Raw genomic sequence first — 11,538 nt, forward strand, 5'->3', positions numbered from 1 at the left:
TATTTAATAACAATTATTTTTATCAAAGTACGTTTTTTTTAACAGCCTTTATTAGTTTTCTGTTAAACTGTTTTGTTACGAAAAGATCTGTTCATGTAATTATCCAAGTAAAATTCTCTAACTCCTACTGCTCATTCTTCATGCAGTTCCTTAAACAATACAGGGGTCTCATCTCTATCGTAATTTTGGGCCCCACGAATTCTTACTGTACTCCTTGTTGTGGACAGTATGTGGACCCGTGTTTTCTTTTAATTGGATTGATATGATATCCTGCTATCAGGATTATTAGTCACGGTCGTTACTGCTTGTAATAATTGCTGTAACATTTAAAGAAAACCGTTTTATTAACAGAGCGTATTTATGTTTCACATGATTCTTTGAATGAAAAGCAATTGTGTCCTTAAACAGAATTATTCGGCCATTTTTAGCGAAGGAAACGCTGTATGTCGCCTGTAGAGTAGGGACTGAATTCTTTCATATAATTCGAATGAATAGCAAGAGTCAAAGAGTTAACTCTTCCTTGCAGTTCTGACAGTTTCTGTGACACCCTGTTTACATATTGTGTATCCTCGGACGTCGCATATAAGGCCGGAGACTTTACGTTTTCTAGGATGTGATACTGTACAGTTTGGGTTGCTTCCATCTTCAAGTTATAAGGCCACAAACTGAATAATTATTTAGATGTCCGTGCAGTAATGTATCCACACTTTGTTCAGCAATGCCTCTATAATTTGTTGTTAGAGAAATAGGTTTTTTTTTGGGGGGGGGGAGATGGACTGTGTTCGTTTGCCTCAGTGTAGAGGCCAGAGGCGGACTTATTGTGAACACGGTAAGGAACCTTTGGGTTCCATAAAATACTGGGAATTTCCTCAGTGATTGAGGAACTGTGCGTTTCCCAAGAAGGACTCAACCCCTTGGAGTTAGTTGGTCAGTAAGTTATGAACTTTAGTATCTCAATAGTTATATTAACTGTAATATTAGGTATCTTACCTGTAATAGATGGCTGTCAGGGCCGATGAGACATGCGAAGTTGCAGAGAACTGGAACTCCGTGCCCAGTTTTCATGTTTTATTAGTGCCCATCTGAAGCAATGCGAACCGCCGCGAAGGGTAAAGTAACAATAATAATTTATGACTTCTACTGACGTGAACACGTGAAGATCCGTGCCATAGCGTTCAGTAAACATGCAAACCGCATTGCACGCTGGAGATAGTTTGGCGGCGAGTGGTTGAATTCTTGTCACGTGACATAGTGCCCTGGCCTGAGGGGGAACCGGAACTTGCCATAGCTCGCTTGCTGTATCATGGCTACTCTAGTCTGACTGCTGTTGTGTTGTCCCAGAAGTTGGCAACTGAAATTGCACCTAGTCTCCTATCAATAAAGACGTGGAATAAGTTCTGTGTTAGTGTGCAGTGATAATTTGAAATCCATCTTGACCCTCAACAAGTTGTAATACGTATCGCAAGGCTGGAATGTTTGTGTGTTTGTTTGGAAGTTCTACTGTGAAACGCTGTTAGTGAAGTCGCGGAGACATTTCTCACATGTACGCGTGAAGCTTTGATTCATTATCTCGTGTGAGTGTGTATCGGCTCCACTAGACAGTATTTTCTGACGTAATAAAATGGATGTGGTATACATTGGTGAGTACACAGTTATCCTTGCGTTAGACATGTTTATTCCAAGTTTGTGTGTTAATGAAATGCGGAGCCCCCCCTCCCCCACCGCTGCGCGAGAAAAAGAATAACATGATAGTACCTTCAGCGTAGTTATGTATGTACCCGTGATATTGAGATATGTAGGGAATGCATGGTTCAGCGAAGCTCCCGAAGTACCCATACAGCGTAACAAGTGGTCTTTTGACGGAATGTGTCTGAAATATCACTGAGGGTGCATCACCACGAGATAATGACACAGTCTTTACGTCATCATTGGAAAGTTACTAGATTCTGTTTGCACCACACAATGGAAACCTCATACAGGCAATCACGCTGAACACACAACTTTTCTTCCATAAGACTGCCTATTGTCATCAGATATGTTATAAAGAATGTACAGGGAAAAATTTGTGATGGGGGAGATGAAAATATTTGTTAACAGTGATCAGTTGATTCATAAATAGTTACAGAGTTGTTACCCAAGTTTCCAAAATACCGCCCACTTCCAGAATACCGCCCACTTCCAAAATCAAATCTAGACCGCGGTATTGTCGTACATATACTCCTAATGAAAGCATTTCTATGTCTAACTGGCAGTAATGACTGTTTCGCCTCCCGAAAAGATTACTTTGCCCGTTCTTAAGTTTCTTTAGTTATATTATTGTTCTGGGCGCATACCTGTGCCCGGCCGAAAGCCTGCCCGTAGATTAGAACACCAGAACTGCTGGAAGTATTTAGTTGATATTGGGGAGTTCTACTAAGTAAGTTTGTCAACTTATTCCAATTTTAGCTAAACTCGGACAGTAGTATCAGACACATTACATGCAGACGTACATCAGTTCCTGCGCACCTTTCGTGCGTAATTCTCTCGTACAGCAAAATGTTTCGAATAAAAATTATAGAGAAAATGGAATTTATGTTATATGCTGAATGCAGTTTTCCTTTAAGGTTTGCGACATACTTCTACAAAAGCGATTATTGCGATGTCCCCCAATAACCATCGAACCGATTTTGATTGACATGATATATTACAAGGGCCCTTTCAGTAACAGTAAACACTAGGTGTTAAGAGGTTGTACAGTCCCACATAACTATGGAAATGAACTCAACAATAAATTGTGTTCACATAGAACAAACACGCCAGAATTTTCATTCTACACTTACAATTATGACTTGTTTTTTAATAAAACTTTTCAGTATTTCACTCATTAGAAATGAAATAACCATGCGATTATACAGGATCTTCAGTTCATGACGCTGCGAAGGTGCCCGGAATGCGAAATGGGCGGGACTGAGTCGGGGGAACTTCTGAGGGGATTGCGGCGGCATTGAAACGTGGGTGTTTTGTTGAACTTCCCTGAGATTTGCGTCTATAAAGTTTGAGGAAGACCAAATTGTCCTGTGAGAGATTTTTATTTCTATATTATCTATTGGCCGGATAAAAAAAACGACGTTTCAGAAGCTCTGTTCCCGTTTTCGGGTAGCAGGCAAGTGTAGCTACTGTGTGGTTCCGGTCAGATAAAGGTAGTGTATTTCTTATCGCAATAAAGAACGGTGTCTCCAGAAATCCGTACAAAATACATTTTGTTACTTACTTACTTAATCCGTTCCTCTTATATCTTTACGGTGTCGAGGTTGTTTTTTCATTTTGATCATTTTACAGACGGTAGGACTCCCTGTACGAGTGATCAGCTCGTCGCAAGGCCTCTACCTAAACACGGGACAACACAGACACAGAATAAACACACACACATACCGAACATCCATGCCTTGTCTGGGATTCGAACGATCGAGGGGAAAGAGTTCATGTCTTCGACCGCCTGGCTACCGTGACCGGCCTTTACATATTTTATCTCGATCAAGGGTCTCCAAACTACGGCCCGCGGGCCACATGCGGCCCGCGATGTGATTTTATCCGGCCCGCGAAAGAATTGTGCAGAAATGCGCCAATTGAACTAATTTTCCAGTGAGTACTGGTAAATGTGATTCCGAGCTTACTGACCTGACATATTATACTGCAGTTCGATGGCTTAGCTGTGGAAAGGTTCTTTCGCGCTTCTTTCAGCTCAGGAATGAAACTGATACATTTCTTACCGAGAAAAACCATCACGAACCACTTTTATCAGATACCAAGTGGCTTTGGAAATTAGCATTTTTGCTGATCTGGTGAACCATATGAACCATTTGAATTTGAAGTTGCAGGGTGAAAATAATTTAGTCTGTGATTTATTTGCACTTATCAAGGCATTCAGAGCAAAGTTGATACTTCTGGAAAGCCAAGTGAAAAATTGTAACTTTGTTCATATGCTATACTGTGCAGAGTTGCATAAAAAGGGTGAAGCAGAATTTCCTTCCTCGTTTGCAAATTTAGTCATTTCAGATTTGAAAGAACAATTTCGGAAGCGATTTGCTGATTTGGATTCCAGTGCTCAGGAAATTAGATTGTTTCAAAATCCGCTTGACTGTGATGCTGCAGATGTCCCAAGTCAAATTCAAATGGAAATTATTGAACTTCAGGAAAATTATCATATTAAAGACAAATACAAGGAAGGAAATTTGATCGAATTTTATAAATTTCTGAACTCTGAGCAATTTCCAAATTTAAAGAAATTTGCTTGTAAATTTATCTCCATTTTTGGGACGTTGTATCTGTGTGAACAAACTTTTTTTCCCAGATGAAGTACAACAGGTCGAAATACAGGGCAAATTTATCCGATGAACATTTAAAGTCGCTATTTGTGATTAGCGTTTCATAATTTGAACCTCAATTTAATCAGATTTTAAGAATGCAAAAAGAGTTCCATCATTCACATTAATTGTTTTAATATAATTTGTGATGAAAATATGAGCATTTGCTGCTACTGTCTGTTGTCATTAATATACGATAATTTATTCTCACGTACTTTGTATTTAGTTTATGAAATTCTGTGCTTTCAATAAAACTCATATACCTAGAGTTATTAATTTCTCATTTTATTCGGCCCGTTGAAAGTTCTGAATTACCTAATGTGGCCCGCGGTTCAAAAAGTTTGGAGACCCCTGATCTAGAGAATTCTCCCATGACAGTACTGAGCTGTTCTCACAAACCAGCTGCGTTGGGACCGAAGTGAACATAAAACTAGACTTGAGGTCCACATGTTTGTCTTCTCATTCGGTATAGTGACTCAGATATGGGTTGCACAATCGAGAAATCGGGGTTCGATTCTCGGCGGAAGTAAGAAATATCTCTCCTCCACAAAATTTGGTACCCTGCCAGCTGCGATCCACTGAGTATGGGGATAAAATTTGCGAGGCGTGAAGCTGATCACAACTCCATCTAGTGTCGAAGTAAGAATGCGTGGAGATATCTCTCCGTTCCCCCATACATTTTCATGGCGTGGTTGTTAATAAAGCACAGTGATAACTTTGACTTTACCTTCCCGGTTGTGGCACCCTATTATTTTACCATGAAGATAGATGCGGCAGTGTTACTGGAAAATTTGACACCTACCTGTCCGACTGACTATACGGGGTCGCCCCAGGAAACGTTAATACGAAATGAAGAATTTAGTCCCGGAAGTCGTGCTCTAATTCCTACATTGCCACATCGATCTTACGTTGTCAGAGTTGGTTTCCTGTCATAGGGAATCCATGAAGGTAAATTTGTCCGTGTGCTTAACTAATTAAGCACTATGCCATGAAGACGTGTGACCTCGGCATTAGCTAGAGGTGAGTGGTCAGCTTCACGCCCCCTCCGTTTTACACCCGAGAAAAAGCCCCCAGTACCCACTGGATAGGAGGCTGGGTGGGGCCCAAGTCGGTATGGACGACACGGAGAAGTGAAAATTCTTGACCCTACGGGGGCTCGAACTCCGACCCGTCTGTCGTCCAGCCAGTAGCCCGTCGCTATACCGACTGTGCTACCCCTGGACATGTAATCCGTAATACTAGAAATTTCCCAAGGATTTCCAACATGTGGGACAAATTCCATAAAACTTTTCTTGATTCTGTAGTTCAAATAAAAATGCCAACATGTCAGATGCTGTTAAATATAGCAGATTTTTTTTAGGATAGAAAATTTGAACAATTATCACATGTGAGGTTAAATATAGGCCGACACTGAGCTTACATCTGTTGATGAGCAAGTAAATTTCTGTCTTAGGAACACCTGTTAATTCTTCAAGGGCGACCGATGTATGTTATTCGTTCACCTGTCTTTTTCGTGGCTTTTTATCATCACTGTGTCAACTTATGCTAGATGTGATGAGGCATTTGGAGACTCTTTATGCAATGCCAGTGAGCAAGAGGGGCCTATTTTAAGGTGCTGAAGAAACTACAACATTCTGTCACTACACTCGAGTCCTGCTGAGAGATTGGAACCACTTTACTCCTCACCAAATAAGTTGGGTCGAACGATAATGCTTCTGTGTTGTATTAGCGAGGTGATTGGTTCGAATCTCGGTTGAGACTCGAGCTATCATGACTCAGTTTTTTTTCCCGCTGTTTATCTCACGCCCTCGAGGAGAATGACTGTTAGATTTTAAATTCTTTTCAATTCTGTATTTACTGATAACACCACCATTCGACATTATCTACTCTGAGCTACTGGTCAGCATCGTTAAATGAACAACAGGCCTAAGTCTTGGTTGTCCTTACAGCGTACAGTTGATTCGACCACAGGATCAGAGGACTGATGATGAAAAGTGGCATCCAGCGAGGTAAAAGGTGAAGATAAAGCTATCCATGTAAGAGGCCGTGAAGGCCCATAGGGTTGTGAGACTTCGAGGCTCCCACATTTTCTCTAGACAATCGGCTCACAAATGGCAGTGAAGTTGTCAGCCTTATTCCCTGGCCGCTCTTTACCCCTAGGAAGATCCCTGGTACTCATTTATGTTAGAAACAGAGTCGACCCTAGGACCATAGTGCGGCTGGAAGAATTAGGTCAATTGAAAGAATCTACCTCATCGGGATTCGAACTCGCGACCTTCCGGATTGTAGTGTAGTGCCTCAACCAACTACGGTACAGCGCCCCCCCCCTGGCATCTAGCTTAGGTGAACGTCAAATTCGACGTCATCACGTCGATCGACCGAGAAACTGAAGAAGGTAGGTAATATACAGGTTCCTCGTGCTCTGGTTACGGTTTAATTTTTAAGGGCAGGCTTTGAAGGTGCAACTTCTTGTCGTGTCCGTAGACTGCGTTGCCACTTTTGTTTATAAAGGTTTCTTCTATATGTTTCGACTTTATAAGGTCATCATCAGGTAGATACTTTTAAGTAATTGCTGCCCCGTGTTGTTTTTTATACCCGGTGTCTGGGGCCAATCTGTCACTGGGAGGACATAAATACAGGAACGTGAACCTCCAGGTTGGGGCTTGGACGCAAGGCTGACATCCTTGCTCTGTAAGACTTACTGGGAATCCGAAGAAATGAAAACCAGATGGTCTGCTCGACTGCCCAAGGCCCTGGCTCAGAAAGGGTTGTTTTGCGAATTATGATTGCTTTCTGTAGTTAATTGTTTGGAAACTTTGTGAAAACTAGTTCGTCATTAAAATTTGTTAATATTATTAAAAAGGAACAACTTTTATGGCACCAAGAACGACTCTGCTACATTTAATTTTTTAATAGTATATTAATTGTTAGTGAAGGTTATTTTCCGGGACTTCATGACCCACCCAGCCAACAGCCAGGTCCCCCCGCTTGAGAAACTGTTTTGAACAGAGTAAGGCATATGCGGGAGGTCGGGGGGCACGCGGTATCATAGTTGGTTGAGGCATTATGTCTAGCCGGAAGTTCGCGAGTTCGGTTCCCGAAGAGGTTATTGGATTTTTAAATTGACGTAATCCTTCAAGCCGCACTATGACCCTGGGGTCGACTCAGCCTCTAACAGAAATGAGTACCAGGAATCTTCGTGGGAGGTAAAGGGCGGCCTGCCGGCCGGTGCGTAAGGCTAGCAACCTTACCGCCATCTGTGAGCTGATTTTCTAGAGAAAATGTGAGAGCATCGACGTCTCACAACTCTGTGAGCCTCCACGGTCTGTTACAGGGATGCCTTTTATAGGCATATTCATTCGTTTTCGGAATCTGTGTGGTATATACGCGATTCCCGAGTTCCGAGCCGATTGCTGAGCGGTCTGGTGAGTAGATGACATCTGTCAATGCAAGCGACAACGATTGTGAGCCTTGAAGTCGCTCTGCCAAGCAATTAATCAGAAAGCAGGAGAAATGGAGCGCCGGTCGCTGATTCGCCGTAGCGGTAGGCAGTTGTCATTTGGTCTTACTCACACTTCTGAATATTGAATACATTTCAGTAGGTAGAGAGCTTTGACCGCCTCTTTGGTCTAGTGGTCAGAGTTCTTAGCTACAGATCCAGAGGTCCCGGGTTCGTTTCCGGCACTACTAAATTTTCTGAGAAGTAGTGGATCTGGAACGGGGTCCACTGAGCCTCATGACGATAATTTAGGAGTTATTTCAAGGAAATAGCTGCTCCAGTCTAGAAAACCGAGATTAACGGCCGTGGGAATCCGTTGCGCTGACCGCGCGACACCCTCTATCCGCAAAAATTGGCACTAACTTCGCCGAGAAGCGGCGGTCGCTCGGTCGGTATAGTTCGCTTGCGGACTACAGGACATGGAGGTAGAGAGCTGCAAGCAGACGTGAATTGGATGGCACAGGTGTAACCGCGCAGCAGATTCATGTTTTGATGTAGGATTTGAGGTCCTCACACCGGTGGTTATGAAGAGTTCTATCTCCTTGGATATAACATGTATTCCTGTGCTAGTAAACTGACGTTTCGGAGGATCATGTCACCTCGTCGGAGAATAAGCCAAACAAGGAACCATCATGAAGCAGACAGCAAGCAGGCATCTTCCTCCGAAACATCGGTTGACTTTCAACGGACTACACGGCGTTATGTCCCAATAGATGGAATTGTTCCAAAATTGCTTATGTTTAATCCATTTGTAAACGAGGGGCTGACATTTGTACCGTTAGCCGCATGCGACTCGATAGGCACAGTTTGGCCGCGGTTGGGCTCCCTGACTGCCTTCCACGAATCGTTTTTTGCTTTGCTCGATTGATGTTTTGCCATGAGATGTATCCTCGCAGGGGGGGGGGGGAAGGCAGAAGTGTCCCCTCCCTCCTCACGCTTGACGGTAGGATGCAACAGACAACTTCACTCGACCTATTTTGGAGCTGTTTATTTCAAAGCTACTTTTTCGTCTTTGTGAGAGATTGTTTTGTTATTCAGAAAGGCAGAGAAGGGACTACATCACTCGGCACTACTTTTGTTTGATTTTTTTCCCCTATAAACATTGATGCTGTCGCTAATTGCTTATGTAATGCTCGATAAACATGAATGTATTAACATTACGTGTATAATATTAATGATTACTCAGTAAACATTCTCCCATACACGAACCATAGTTAAGTTGACGGTTTCCAAATAAGGCTGTAGAGTTTTGCAGTTTTGCTCTCCATGTAAAGTGGGTGGCTGGCGGGGGAAGCCTGTGTCCCAGTTATAAGCGAAATTGACATGTGGCTGAACAGGTTGAAAGAGTCCTCGTTAAATTTTGTTGTTTAAACAAAATAATGCTGAGGTTAGAGAAACTTATTGCCTACATCTTCCAGGGTCGAAAAGTAGGTCAAGATTCATGGTGATCGGCTGCGTCGTGTACTGTTCGATCATGAAGACGGAGGTCAAATTCTATCAGATTACACGGTGTCACATCCCAGAAAACAGTACTTTTTTTTAGAGGGAACACTTCGACAAAAGTGAGTTGCTGTGTCTCGCAGTGTGATGAATGTTATTATCATTAACTGATAACGTCAGGTCTTTCCGTATGGCCGTGTAAGACAGCATTGTCACGTGTAGGGCTGACTTTAGACGTGGTTTTGGATTGGCTTTATTGACACTTTATACACACAACTCGTAACTACAGGCAATTACAGCGCTGGCGCTGATCTACAAACTTTACAGTTCACCGTTGCATACGCACTAGGGTCGTCGGTAGTCCACTAGTCGTGTTCTGGTAACGGGTTTATAACAGTCTCACTGTAACTTCAATTCGTATATGAAGTGTTCTTCTCACGGCCTAATGCCTTTCTTACCATTTATTCTTAATCATCTAAGACAGCCATCACCAGAACTCGACCCAATTCTGGACAGTAACTCTCCCACACAAAATCAGAATCAAAGTCACATTGCAACTGACAGTCAGTCAGCCTTGGTGTCGAGCCCCGTGTGGGGCTCATGACCAGATATTTATTACTGTTTGACAGTAACAGTCTTGTTATTGAGGGCTGCCGTCTCTGACGAGAGGACGGGTCTTCCTTTTGTCAAAGTCATTGTCTGCAGTAGTAAGTCATTTGTTATAATGCAAAAGATGTTTACATTTTGTACGTTAAACACGTTAAAAATGTATATAAAATATATACAGGGCCTCTGTCCGTCCAGGCTCAGTACAGCAGATTTCGCAGTATTTCCAGTAGCTTCCGCTACAACGGCAGGAAACACAGCCTGTCTGTTGTTGAGAAGGCTTGTTGACTGATCTGTTGCCTAGCAGTAGACATTCTGTTTTTGCGCGCGAAGGCTCCCGCGGGAATGTGTTTACCGAGTCGTTGCGTACGTCACAGTATTATTCATAGTTATGGCCGTGAGATCCTCAAATCCAATATTGTTTCTTCTTTATCGGCGTACCTAACATAGTTTTATTAATTTGTATGCACTAAATGGTTAAACATAAACGAGGACATAGCATATAAGAAAATTACGATCTCTGCGAATGAAATAGAATTACAGAAACCTTGGGAAGTGTTTATTGAGAACTAGGTGCAAATGGGAGAACAAAGTTAGAGGTATGTTAAGCTGTGTAACACCAAAACTTGGTGTTTGAAGTGGACACAGAGTTATGTATTATAACAAAACAGAACCAAACAAACTTCAGTTTCGCTTTCATGTCTTTATTCCCTGATTTACACCTTCCATCCTCATGCTATTTTCGAATCTAATGAGTATTCATATCTCCGGTAGCATGGGTCTTTGGAAGGACCGCCTCTGTGGTCTATTGGTCAGAGCTCCTTCCTACAGATCCATAGGTCAGGGTTCGATTCCCGGCGCTGCCCAGCGTTTCTGAGAAGTTGTGGGTCTGGAACGGGATCCACTCAGCCTCGTGAGGATACTTCAGGAGCTATTTCAAGGAAAAAAGCGGCTCCGGTCAAGAAAAACGAAATTAACGGCCGTGGGGATTCGTTGCGCTGACCATGCGACACTCTGTATATCCGCTAAAGTTGGCACTAACTTCGCCGACAAGGAGCGGTCGCTTGGTCGGTATAGTTCACTTGCATAAGAACCACTGCGTTTCTCATCTTCCCTTCTCCATTTATCCTTTTTTTTTTCTTTTTTCCTTGGCACTACAGCCCCAGTGGGCCTAGGCCTACTACCTCCATGAACTTCTCCGTTCACTTCGGTTTTTCTAGATCTTACACATACGGTAGGACTCCTTGGGCGAGTGATCAACTCGTCGCATGGCCTCTACCTGTACACAAACAGAAANGTTCAAGATAGAATTTCTACACTGGATCTGCTTGGTTCTGAGGGTTGTCAGTGGCAAAAAGTACTGGAAGTAGAGGCCGTGCCTTAGACCGCTCGGCTACTGTGACCGGCACTCCATTTATCTTAGCTAGTACAAATTGCGTCAGTTAATCATACTGGCATGCATTTCAGCAGGGATAGTCCACTTAATATAAGATATGGGCTGGGCGATCGAGGAATCAGAGTTCGATCCTGGCACAATTTTTTTTTTTTTCTCTTCACCATGCTACACCCCACTGTTTCTTCATTCTCATCGTAATTATTGAAGGGATGTTTTGTGTTTGCTGTTTTGAGTAGGATGGATGCAACAATAGC

At 42.7% G+C, this 11,538-nt stretch overlaps 1 protein-coding gene across 8 annotated transcripts in view; it reads left to right on the forward strand.

The window, feature by feature from the left end:
- LOC111868860 (dystrophin, isoforms A/C/F/G/H) overlaps positions 1 to 11,538 on the forward strand; it is a gene marked incomplete at its 3' end in the record, with an annotated part of 149,664 nt that overhangs the window by 39,030 nt on the left and 99,096 nt on the right. Inside the window, 1 exon segment of one of the 8 annotated variants that reach the window (XM_033753201.1) lies at positions 1,273 to 1,640. Coding sequence (XP_033609092.1) covers positions 1,622 to 1,640 — 19 coding nt within the window. 8 annotated transcript variants of the gene reach the window in all.

The sequence above is a fragment of the Cryptotermes secundus genome, unplaced genomic scaffold (assembly GCF_002891405.2).
Source record: "Cryptotermes secundus unplaced genomic scaffold, Csec_1.0 scaffold523, whole genome shotgun sequence".
NCBI lineage: Eukaryota > Metazoa > Arthropoda > Insecta > Blattodea > Kalotermitidae > Cryptotermes > Cryptotermes secundus.